Here is a 12601-nt window from a genome sequence, read left to right on the forward strand (position 1 = left end):
GGGCCCATCGGGTGGCCCTAAGTGCGTGGGCCACCCGATGGGCCCCATCAGTGTGCGGACTCCGGTGGAACTGCACCGTCGGCAGTTCCGCCGCTACACGTGGGGCCCGGGCGGCCGGGCCCCCCAGGGCCACTGGGCCCGTGACAACTGTTATGGTTGTCACCCCCTGATGGCTGCCCTGTTGTCGGACATCAGAAGTTGTGTTCTGAGCCAATCACAATGCTTTCCCATAGGATTGGCTGAGACTGTCAAGGAGGCAGATCAGGGGCAGAGCCAGCAGAAGCCAAACACAGCCCTGGCCAATCATTATCTCCTCATAGGGATGTATGCAGAGGGTGGTGACACTGAATGGCAGTGCTGCACCCCCAGGAAGCACCTCTAGCAGCCAACTGAGGAGTGGCCAGTGTAGTTATCCCTACGCTGTAATGTAAAAAATGCCTTTTCTCTAAATAGACAGTGTTTACTGCAAAAAGACTGAAGGGAAGGATTATACCACCAGAACAAAAACAATAGGCTGTAGTTGGTCTGGTGACTATAGTGTCCCTTTAATATGCAAATAATGGTGTACCTGTGTTGGTTTGCACTGGGGTTCAGCACGGACCAAAAACACTTCCATAGTCCGGTCTTTCTTCATCGGTAGTGGAAGAGTCAGGTAACAGAAGGGATCAAAGGTCACAGAGACTTTAGAGCATTCTGGACAAACCAGTGTGGATTTAAAAAGGCCATGAAAAATATCAACAATGATAGAGTTGTTCCGCCGCAGATGATTGTCCCATGCTTCTACGGCTACAACCTGCAAGAATGAGTACGTATTATCAGTTCACTTGACATTAATTTCCATATTAAGAAAAAGTTACTGACTGAGCATGGACATTAGTATGGTGTCATATTACACTTCCAACATAACCGTCAGGGAGCAAGAGTAAAAATAGCAAACATCACTGTCTGGATCACACATGCATTTTTACTCAAACATTTGAATAACAATAAAAGTCTACAACAAGTCAAATCATAACCAGCTTTGCTGTATTGGACTTTGAAAATAATTTTTAACTATAAATGTAAGTAAAAAGTAAGAATTCAGACAAGACTGTGGATTAAAACAGCCCTTAAGCATATCAGCTGGACAATCCAAACCACTAAAGCACTTTAGCTTTAACTTTTTTTCCCATTTTACAATAAGAGCAGATTCCAATAGAAATGGTAAATTTTATACATTGAATGCGTATTAATGTAGGATTTTTCATGGACAATTCATACCGAATCTGGCCTGCCATTGGCATCTTTCAGCTCTAAATAGGGCTTCTTTTTAACCCTGTTGAGATCTTCATGCAGACCATCCAGCAGAAAAGCTAGCAGCTCTTGAGAGTCTTGCTGCTGGTAGCCAGAAAACTGGGGTGCAAACCTGCCGACCTGGGTCTAACAAAAAAGATAAAGATGTAGAAAAGTCAAAACAGATGTATTAATCAACACATTCATGCACAGTCTTTATCTTTTAGACACTGGTCTTATATTTGGATAGATGATTGGGCTTGACTGTAAGTCTCACTGCAAATTGCTTTCCCTTTTAGTAATATAGCTTTTGCCAGTAAGGTTTTACTTTGCTTACAAACACTAATAAAAAAAATATTAAAAAGCCATTAAATATGTTTTTGTTTAGATAACTATGCCCACTTTTTAAAAATAATTAACAAAATGGATATGAGGCTATACTGTAGGAAAGAGAGGGATACAGTTATCCCATGGATTTAGAGCCTTTCAGAGAGGAGCCGCCAATTGGAGCAGACGCGAGTAAGGAAGTTCTGCGTAGAGTCCGCTTGGTAGCGGCCCAGGAAGACCTTCCAATCTCCCCTAACACCACGCCCCAACAATGTCAGGAGACACCATAGCTTTGTCTCACATCCCCCAAAGCAATGTTAGAGGTCTACTCCATCTGTCTCACATTTTAAACAGTTGAGTATAAGGAAATATTTTTTGAGGAAAATAATATCCATGGTGTGCGATGCATTTCCTGGTAGGAAGGCGTTAGGAGCAATTTAAGCAGATTGACGGTCGTTGTTATCAGTACTTAATGTGCTAATGTTTTAAAAAAGTTTATAATCCACCTTGCTAAACCAGATTGTATGGTTGTGTAGCCAAGGTTAGGTCTGACTGGGGAGTAAAGTGAACTTATTGAGATGCAGACATTGCTTTACCATTGTATGGTGGGACATTATGGGAGCAAGTTGAAAACAATACACAACAGGTAGGTCTTTTAAAATCTCTTAATTGTTGGTAACATTGGGGGGGGGCTGACAGGGGGGACCAAGCCACTTCCCAAAACTAGCAGAGCTAATACTTGCTGTGGCACCTTAAAAGTATAGTAACACCATTGGATCTTGAGCAAAATGCTGTTGGAATAAATCCTTTCCAATTCTGCTCTCAAAGTCCAACTGTACTAGTAAATAATATATTGGCATTGTATAAATGTCAATAATACTGTGCCCTTAGCTGTTCAGAGACTTCAAGGAAATCTGCATTTTATTCTACAAATTTTGCAGTAACTTTAAACTGTGATATAGTTTACTTTTGTGAAGGGATTTATACAAATTTAGAATATTCCCACACTTTTCCTTCTTCAGCACAAGAAAGAATGAAAACTTTTTAATGCTGCGTTATAAATTTGTTTTTTCCCCTTTAATTTGTCCATTGTTGAATCACACATCTGCTCTGATGTTTAATTCACTCATTGAGCAGCTTTTACCCAACTCAATTTCTAATGCATATGTTTTTAATATACCTAAAGTAATCCAAATTATCGTCTATTCCATTAATTAAAGGGACACTACAGGCACCCAGACTACTTCATCTCATTGAAATGGTCTGGGTGCAGTGCCTTTGCACGAGGACGTCGAACATCTTCAAATGCTCTATAAAAAAAAAGCATGGATTCAATGCTTTCCTAAGTGGAAGCTTTAATGCGTGCACAGCATATTAGGTCTCACTATCATCATGCTGTTGTAGGTGGAGACTTAGCCAGCGCCAAGGGTGTCTCGGCACTGGAATTAAGGTAAGTAAAAATGTTTTTAACCCTTTACTGATTGGACGGTGGGGCAGACCTAATAAGTTAGGAATAGAGACACTATAGCGTTAGGAATACAGGTTTGTATTCACAACACTATATTGTTCCTTTAAGAGTTTCCAACCTTGACATTAAACATGAAACTCTGCAAAATTCTAAAAGCTTCTCTGCTACCTCTTCAACCAGTATATTTTCAGACTTTTTATAGATTTCTTTTGTTCCAGTAATTGCAAAATGTATGCATTCTCACTTACTTTAAACATTCGTGGAGCCACATAGGAGTGGTCCCCTGACCAGATTTGTCGGATCAAATCGGCATAGGCCGTTGCAATCTCTCCTTTCATCCCCAGTGGATTGTCTCGGTTAATCTCCTTCTTATACTCATCTGTTCTAAAGTATTCCGTCAGTGGAGGAGTATTACTCAGACACTGCGAGAAAAAAAAAAATAATATTACAAGATTGACCACCTTTTCTGACTTACAAACAAAAACATGTCTGTTTCTATGATTAAACATGATTGTGTGGAATAAAACATTTTATGGATTAACATTCAATGAGCAGTAGATGACCATGTAGAAATTACGAATGGCACAACCAATTTTAAAGCATAACCACTACATCACCATGGAATGGTTATGGTGCCAGACATACCCTGTCACATGATAAAGAGTGACACTCTGGATCCATTGAGCCCTCATAGTTGGTATTGCTATATTTGAAGTTCCACTTATACATTAGCATATAAATCTCATGCATCTTTGGAGAGAACTCACTGGCAGAGAATGTCAGCTGACCACCCCAGGCAATAAATTAAGTCCTAATAAGCATCATAGACAGAGAGAAAACAGCAAGGACCTTTAAAGAGGGAACAATGTGAAGATGCCCTTTGGTATGTGTCACACAGGGAATTCCTACTGCCCGACGCCCGGGACAGACCGTTCTGGGCCATTTGCAGGAAGTTTTTCTTTTATCCCTTTAGCTCTCCTGCGAACAAGCAACAGGACTGATAAAAGGGCACAGGACCAGGCATGGGAGTGTGCACCTCCATTGGGTGCAAAGCACAGTAATAGTCCTGATTAACCCCTTAAGGACCAAACTTCTGGAATAAAATGGAATCATGACATGTCACACATGTCGTGTGTCCTTAAGGGGTTAAGGTGCAAACCACAGTCTCTGACACAAGTGTGTCCAGACTGCTTTACCTTCTCCTGCCCAGGCAGTCGTAATGCTCCTGTCACCTAGGGGGGTGGCATCAGGCTTTATCTGCATTCTGTTCGCTGCTGGAGCCACTGCCTCCTCTAAAAAACACTCACCCTCCCTGGAATAAAGGTAAACAAGAGGGGGCGCAAGACATAGAGCATCCTTACATTCTCACCCCAACAACCTCCCACACATAGCACACCGCATACACCCCCCCCCCATTACACACAGACATAGCATGAAGCCAGTGCACACAGCCAACAAGCCCTGCACACACATACTAAACACAGCAGTGTGCATACACATACCAGACACTACAAAGGGAGGACAGAAGGAGAGAGACTATGTAGGGACCCCAGTATTTCTAATTAAAATTAGTCTGTGCGTCAGGTCAAGTTGCTGGTCATGAGGGACAAGTGGATTAGGTTTCCACTTAAGTCCTGTGGACAAGAAGATTAATTTTTTAGGTCCACAACTCCAGTAAACCTCTTTTTGGAGGTAATGTGCCTACCTGCAAAGCGGAGTTCATGAAGCAGGTGTTGCCAAGGTTGCTGAGCCCACAAAGACCTGGTTGAGACTGTGGTTCTCTGTAGCTGTATGAATTATAGGAGGTGCTATATCCGCTGAAACAGGAAGAAAATTGTAACAATTTTAAAGTTTGATAAAGAAACGCTCTAATTACATATTCTGGCTTTCAGAGGACAAACCTTAAAACAATTTCAATTTAGTAAGTCACATATAAAAATATCCTAATATACTTTTAAAGTTAAAAAGTGCTAGTTTAGGTTTGTGTGGTATTTATTTTCATTTTTCTCCATAAGTCAACCACAAAAATGCTCATCTTTTGCTTTACATGGTTTCTGGGCTACTTCCAGATACATTTGTCCGTTTTATTAAATGACAACAAACCCAGGCAAATCCGGGTTATAAGCTTTTGTGTAGTGATTTGGGATTCCGTGACTGCTATTAAAGTTATAATCTCGGCATGCCGAATTTTGCAAAGTTGTAGCTTTAAAAGTGTAATTCACACATTGCAGTATTTGTTTTATAACTTTTAAAAATGTACTGAAATCCTAGACATATTGGTCATTTTAACAATCAGGGCTAATTAGTGAATACATTTTGAGTTAGTTTTCTTTATTTGCAGTTGTGTAGTAGAAATTATTAAATGGACACTCCAGACCCCTAACGCACTTTATCTTGGCTGAAAAGCTTTGTGTGTGAAAATTGTGTCCTCTGTTTTCTCATGTTACAAAAACTGCAGATTTCAATAAAAACTGACACTTATAAATTCACCTTGTTACACACCACCTGGCTTTGAAGCAGTCAACAGGTCCAGTTGCTTTCTGGTTTGGTTAGCCAAGTTGAGCTAAACTCAAATGGGCCACAGTAACTGCCTTGCAAATAATGCTCATTGAGTTGCATTGGAAAGCCTCTGATTGCAAAACTACAGAAAGTCTAGGCAGGGTTAGAAAAGTAGGACTTGCAAAGAAGGCTAACAAACGATCTGCAGGTTCTGCAAGCAGTTTTTATATATACACATACACACACACACACACACACAATAAAAAGGAATCTATAATTAAATACATACAAGTTTTCATTTGGAATATAGCTAGTAAACAGATTATTTATTCTCTATTTGGGCACTGGAGTGTCCCTTTAAATGTAAACCTAAAATATATATACACATTTATAGTTTTTCCCCAATTTGTTAAAATATTTTATTCCTATTTAATATTGATTTCTGTGTACAATAGAATTTTAGAATGAACGCATAATGCAAAAGTGTCAAAAAGGCCTTGGTCACAAACGCGTTGCAGCACAAAAACGTATATGTCCTTAAGAAGTTAATAGCAGCAATTCCGAAATCTGTTTCCAATATTCTAACTATAGCAAAAAAAAAAAAGCAAAACAAAAAAATAATTACATTTCTGAAATCAGAACTATTTGAAGGTAGCATGTATGGACTTTAAAAGAAGATTAATGTTACCCTTTGCCCAACCTGGAACTGTTGTTCAGTGCATAGGAGCTGCTGCTCTCCCCATTTGCAATAGTTGAAGAGGAGGATGACGATGAGGCAGAGTAACTGCATGTTGATGATTTTCCAGAGGTAGTAAAGCTTCTACTTGTTGCTGTGCTTGATCTAGAAATAAATCCAAAAGCTTAAAATACACCTACAGGATAACAATCCTGAAAATGAAGAATAAAATTATATTCCAGTACAGGCATCCCACTTTTCATATCAGGTTAACTTAATGAATAGCTCAGAGAGGACAGTTGCACTTTAAATGCTCAATGAACCATACAAATTAGACTAGGGATCTCACTCTGCCTACACCCGGAACACTACAGTCCCCTAAACAACTTTAGCTTAATGAAGCAGTTTGTGTGTGTAGATCATGCCTCGGGTTTCACTGCTCAATTCACTGCCATTTAGGAGTTAAATCATTTGTTTATTTACCTTAAACTATTGTATCTCTTTCTCTGTTAATTGAACTTTAATCACATACAGGAGGGTCTTGCAGGGTCTAGCAAGCTATTAATATAGCAGGGGTTAAGAAAATCTAAATTAAACAGAACTTGCAATAAAGGAAGGATAAACTGTAGCTGTCTCTCTACAGGAAGTGTCTATGGAGGTTGTGCAAGTCACATAGAGGGAGGTGTGACTAGGATTCACACCTCCCTCTACATCAAAACTACTTAATTAAACTAAAGTTGTTTTGGTGACTATATGTCCCTTTAAATGGCTGGATAAAATTGCTGCTACTTGCCGCAACCCTATGCAGTGATTGATGGCTAATGTCAAGATAAAGCATGATACATCAGGATCAGTATTTTAACAATCAGGACTAACAAGTGAATCTATTCGGAGCTTTTATTTTTTTTATATAGTTGCATTGATAATAGTTATAAAAAACAACAAAAAAAAAAAACACTTGATTTGTCTGCCATTTTATTATTTTTATACTTAATTTTGTGCTTTATAAATGTAGGAAATCAGATGAAAGCATGCATATCCTTAAATTTGCATGAGGACACCCAGCGTCTTCAAAATCCCCATAAGAAAGCATTGATTCAGCGCTTCCTATGGGGAACCTCTAATGCACGTGTGGCACTTGCTGCAAATGCACATTAGGTTACCCCATCAGTGTGAGGTTTCTGGAGAGAGGCAAGTAAAAGAGAGGGTTTTTAACCATTTACATGATAGACATAGGCTGCCTAAAGCAATATACAGTAATACACTATAGCGTTGGGAATACAAAACTGATTTTCTAACTTTATACTGTTCCTTAAAACCTTTTTATATATAATCTGTATTTGATGGGAATGTAGGAAAGTACAGTTGACCAACACATAGCAACGGTCTTAAAGGCACACTATAATCACCCAGACCATTTCATCAATGTCCTTTTAACGCTGCAATACAATATGGAGGCCTCAACGGAGCCGCAATTATTTGTAGCCTTCCCCAGGTCTGTGCTTCAACACAATCATGGCCCTAAACTCTGCAGGCTGCTCTTTTGACCTCATGGCTTAGTTTTCCTCGGATATGCAATTATAGCTGTGAAACCTGTGAGGTTTAAGCCTTTCAAAATCATGTCCAATTATTTGAAAGTGCCACAGGTGGACACAAATCAAGTTGTAGAAACATCCCAAACATGGCAGAGAGAAATAGGATGTATCAGAGCAAAATTAAAGGATCCAAATACTTATGTCAGTGCGATATTTCAGTTTTTACTTTTTAATAAATCTAAAAAGTTTTCAAAAACCTGTTTTTGCTTTGTCAGTATAGGATAACCAGTGTAGATTGAAAAAAAAAATGTAGCATAAAGATAAAACATTAAAAAAAGTATGAAAAATGTGTCGGAATACTTTCTTAGTGCACAGTAGGTGTGTTAAATTGTCAGGTGGTATATAGCCTTTAATTTTCAAGAGGTTTTAATATAACATGCAACTATACTTCAGCCCTCTTATTTTGTTTGTGTTGTACTTTGTTTTAAAACAATCTGCATTTTCTATACTAGCTGTTCATTCACTGGGATGTAAATTATGCTACACCCATGACTTAATGATTTTACTTTTTTAAAGCAATACTAGAAGCATCAAAACAACTTAAGCTTAATTAAGCAGTTTTTGCGTATAGATCATGACCCTGAAGTTCCACTGCTCAATTCAATGCCAGTTAGGAGTTAAATAACTTGTTTCTGTTTATGCAGTCCTAGCCATAGCTCCTGAGACTGGTTTCATTTTCAACAATATGTTAAAGCGGCACTGTCATGCCGAATCCCGTTTTTTTTTTTTAACCCCCCCCTCCCGCCCCCACTACATCCAATCGACCCCCTAGTCACCCCCAAATGCCCCTAAGCCCCCCAGATTACCTCTTTAATTCTTTATTTCTACCCCGATCTTTATTCAGGGCGCCGCCATCTTTGTGTGGGTAGGTGAAGTCCCTATGGGACACGTCATCTACCCACACTACACAGACTGTGAGATTCCCGCACATGCCCAGTGAAACACCTGGACATGCGAACGGGAATTTCATCTATTCATTCATTCATCAGACAGACGAATGAATGAATAGAAAAAATCAGATGAACAAACTAACACTGAGTATCAGTGTACGTTTGTTCGTTCAGTTTATTACAAGGAGGGAGCTACCGGCGTGCAGCTCCCTCCTTGTAATATGTAACTATAGAAGCGGCAGGGAGCAGAGCTCCCCACCACTTCATAAGCCCCCCAGGTCCCCCCTCACTCTATGGGGGTCAATATGACCCCCATAATAGCACAAGGGAGATTAAAGTCTCCCCAATGCCCCTACTCGCTATACCGCGAGTAGGGGCATGTCCACTAAACAGTGAGCTGTAAAAAAAAAAAATGGTAATAAGTGTGGGGGGGAGCCAATGTCCTCCCCCCCGGCCCCCACCCCTGCGCGGTGGGTGGGGGCCCTAATAAAACAATAAGGGGGGGGGGACCTACTACTGTCCTCCCCCCCGGCCCCCACCCCTGAGCGGTGGGTGGGGGCCCTAACAATAAGGGGGGGGGACCTACTGTCCTCCCCCCCCCTGAGCGGTGGGTGGGGGCCCTAATAAAACAATAAGGGGGGGGGGACCTACTGTCCTCCCCCCCTGGCCCCCACCCCTGAGCGGTGGGTGGGGGCCCTAATAAAACAATTAGGGGGGGGACCTATTGTCCTCCCCCCCCGGCCCCCACCCCTGCGCGGTGGGTGGGGGCCCTAATAAAACAATTAGGGGGGGGACCTATTGTCCTCCCCCCGGCCCCTCACCCCTGTGCGGTGGGTGGGGGCCCTAAATGAACCCCCCCCCCCCCATCAAGGTGACTAGGGGTCCCAAGCCCCTAGTCACCCCCTCCCCCCACCCCCCCCACCCAAAACATTCTATCCCCTACCTACCCCCCTCACCCTAAAAATAGTGAGGGGGGAATAAAATAACTAACCTAGCTGTGTAAAATGACAGATCACTGTGATTGGATGGTTTTCAAGCCATCCAATCACAGTGCTCTGTGTCATTTTACAAGCGTGGGAAAATTCCAAAGAACTTTCCCACGCTTGTAAAATGACAGAGCAGTGTGATTGGATGGATTTCAAGCCATCCAATCACAGTGCTCTGTGTCATTTTACACAGCGTGGGGAAATTGAACTTTCCCAAGCTGTGTAAAATGACACAGAGCACTGTGATTGGATGGCTTGAAAACCATCCAATCACGGTGATCTGTCATTTTACACAGCGTGGGAAAGTTCTTTGGAATTTTCCCACGCTGTGTAAAATGACACAGAACACTCTGATTGGCTTAAACCAACCAATCAGTGTGTTCTAAGCCTAATTGCAGGGCGGGGCAAGGCTTTATAAGCCTTGACCCGCCCTGCGGAGCTCAGTACGCGGCGTGCCCTCCATGGGTGAAGATGGATTAATTTTTTTTGAGCTCGGTTTTTTCTTTTTGTAAGTGCGACGGGTATGATGGATTTTTATTTGGCCTTTTGGGGGGCTGAAGAAAGAAGAATTTAGAAAAAAGAAGACGTCAAATGGTAAGTTTAATTTTTTTTTACAGGTTAGTTATTTTATTCCCCCCTCACTATTTTTAGGGTGAGGGGGGTAGGTAGGGGATAGAATGTTTTGGGTGGGGGGGTGGGGGTGACTAGGGGCTTGGGACCCCTAGTCACCTTGATGGGGGGGGGGGGGGGGGGGGGTTCATTTAGGGCCCCCACCCACCGCACAGGGGTGAGGGGCCGGGGGGAGGACAATAGGTCCCCCCCCCCTAATTGTTTTATTAGGGCCCCCACCCACCGCGCAGGGGTGGGGGCCGGGGGGGGAGGACAATAGGTGCCCCCCCTAATTGTTTTATTAGGGCCCCCACCCACCGCGCAGGGGTGGGGGGGGAGGACAATAGCCCCCCCCCCTAATTGTTTTATTAGGGCCCCCACCCACTGCGCAGGGGTGGGGGCCAGGGGGGGTGGAGGACAATAGGTCCCCCCCCTTATTGTTTTATTAGGGCCCCCACCCACCGCAGGGGTGGGGGCCAGGGGGGGGAGGACAGTAGGTCCCCCCCCCTTATTGTTTTATTAGGGCCCCCACCCACTGCGCAGGGGTGGGGGCAAGGGGGGGAGGACAATAGGCCCCCCCTTATTGTTTTATTAGGGCCCCCACCCACCGCTCAGGGGTGGGGGGCCAGGGGGGGAGGACAATAGGTCCCCCCCCCCCTTATTGTTTTATTAGGGCCCCCACCCACCGCTCAGGGGTGGGGGAGGACAGTAGGTCCCCCCCCCCCCCTTATTGTTTTATTAGGGCCCCCACCCACCGCGCAGGGGTGGGGGCCAGGGGGGGGGGGAGGACAGTAGGTCCCCCCCCCCCCGTATTGTTTTATAAGGGGCACCCACCCACCGCTCAGGGGTGGGGGCCGGGGGGGGGAGGACAGTAGGTCTCCCCCCCCCTTATTTTTTTATTAGGGCCCCCACCCACCGCGCAGGGGTGGGGGCCAGGGGGGGGGGGAGGACAGTAGGTCCCCCCCGGTATTGTTTTATTAGGGCCCCCACCCACCGCTCAGGGGTAGGGGCCAGGGGGGGGGGGAGGACAGTAGGTCCCACCCCCTTATTGTTTTATTAGGGCCCCCACCCACTGCGCAGGGGTGGGGGCCAGGGGGGGAGGACAATAGGCCCCCCTTATTGTTTTATTAGGGCCCCCACCCACCGCTCAGGGGTGGGGGCCAGGGGGGAGGACAGTAGGTCCCACCCCATCTTTAACCCTCGCGTGGGGGGGGGGTGGGGGGGGAGTGTTTATAGTGTTTTTTGTTTTTTTACAGTGAGCAGCCACAGGCTGCTCACTAGACATGCCCCTACTCGCGATATAGCGAGTAGGGGCATATTATTTACTAATACTAAGTAATCTTTACTTAGTATTAGTAAATTTGTCTGAAAGACCAATTCAGGTCTTTCAGCCTTTTAGTAGATAGCTCCCTGATACCGTGGGAATTAGGGAGTTATCTACTTAGCGGCCGCAAGATGCAGCCGCGTCAATTAATAGGATCGGAGTTTCATTCATTAGAATGAAATCCCGATACAAACAAAGTACCGAATTGCATCCTAACACCAATGGAGAAACTCTTCTCATTCTGTTAGGATGCAATTCGGCAGTTTTGCCGGCGTTCTGTCTAAGTGACAGGACGTTCGGCAATACTGACAGGAAGCATTGTGGGAACAGGGAGGAAAGCTAGGGATCATGGGAAAATTGCTCTGACCAGCGGAAATGAAGCACACTTTGCTCCTCCGCTGGTCTGAGCTGGTCAAGCGGAGAGATCCTCCATAAGACAAAGAGTCCCTACTTTGTCTTATGATTTTAAAGAAAACTAAAGAAGACAGGAAGAAAAGAATAACAGATCCTGAGAGAGGGGGAGAAGAGGAAGAGATTGAGGAAAGGTAAGTTCGGCATGACAGTGCCGCTTTAACTTACTTCAGAATTTTTTGTATCTCCTGCTCTGTAAATTGAACTTTAATCACACTCCTGAGGCTAAAGGCTCTAGAAGGCCGTCAAGAGAGCAGGAGATAAAGTCTAGATTAAATATACCGTGCCATAAAGAAACCTAGAATATACAGGTTCCTTTTCAAGGATTGCTTAGGAAGCCTGTGCAAGTCACTTGCAGGGAGGTTTGACTAGGGCTGTATAAACAAGTTGACAACTCTTAAATGGAAGAGAATTGAGCAGAGAGACTGCAGGGAACGATCTATATACTAAAACAGCTTAAAGGACCACTATAGGCACCCAGACCACTTCAGCTTAATGAAGTGGTCTGGGTGCCAGGTCCATCTAGGATTAACACTGCCTGCTG

The 12601-nt window shown here is 43.8% G+C and overlaps 1 protein-coding gene across 2 annotated transcripts in view; it reads right to left on the minus strand.

Annotated features, from left to right (window-relative positions):
* Window positions 1-12601, minus strand: part of USP4 (ubiquitin specific peptidase 4) — a 58685-nt gene that overhangs the window by 29361 nt on the left and 16723 nt on the right. Inside the window, exons 7-11 of one of the 2 annotated variants that reach the window (XM_063426542.1) lie at window positions 6267-6407; window positions 4773-4884; window positions 3316-3489; window positions 1261-1419; window positions 569-793 (exon numbers count right to left, since the gene is read on the minus strand). In XM_063426542.1, coding sequence (XP_063282612.1) covers window positions 569-793; window positions 1261-1419; window positions 3316-3489; window positions 4773-4884; window positions 6267-6407 — 811 coding nt within the window. Of the gene's footprint in view, window positions 1-568; window positions 794-1260; window positions 1420-3315; window positions 3490-4772; window positions 4885-6254; window positions 6408-12601 lie in introns of both variants that reach the window. The other variant, XM_063426541.1, reaches the window with a different exon arrangement.

Source organism: Pelobates fuscus, chromosome 7 (assembly GCF_036172605.1).
Source record: "Pelobates fuscus isolate aPelFus1 chromosome 7, aPelFus1.pri, whole genome shotgun sequence".
Taxonomy (NCBI): domain Eukaryota; kingdom Metazoa; phylum Chordata; class Amphibia; order Anura; family Pelobatidae; genus Pelobates; species Pelobates fuscus.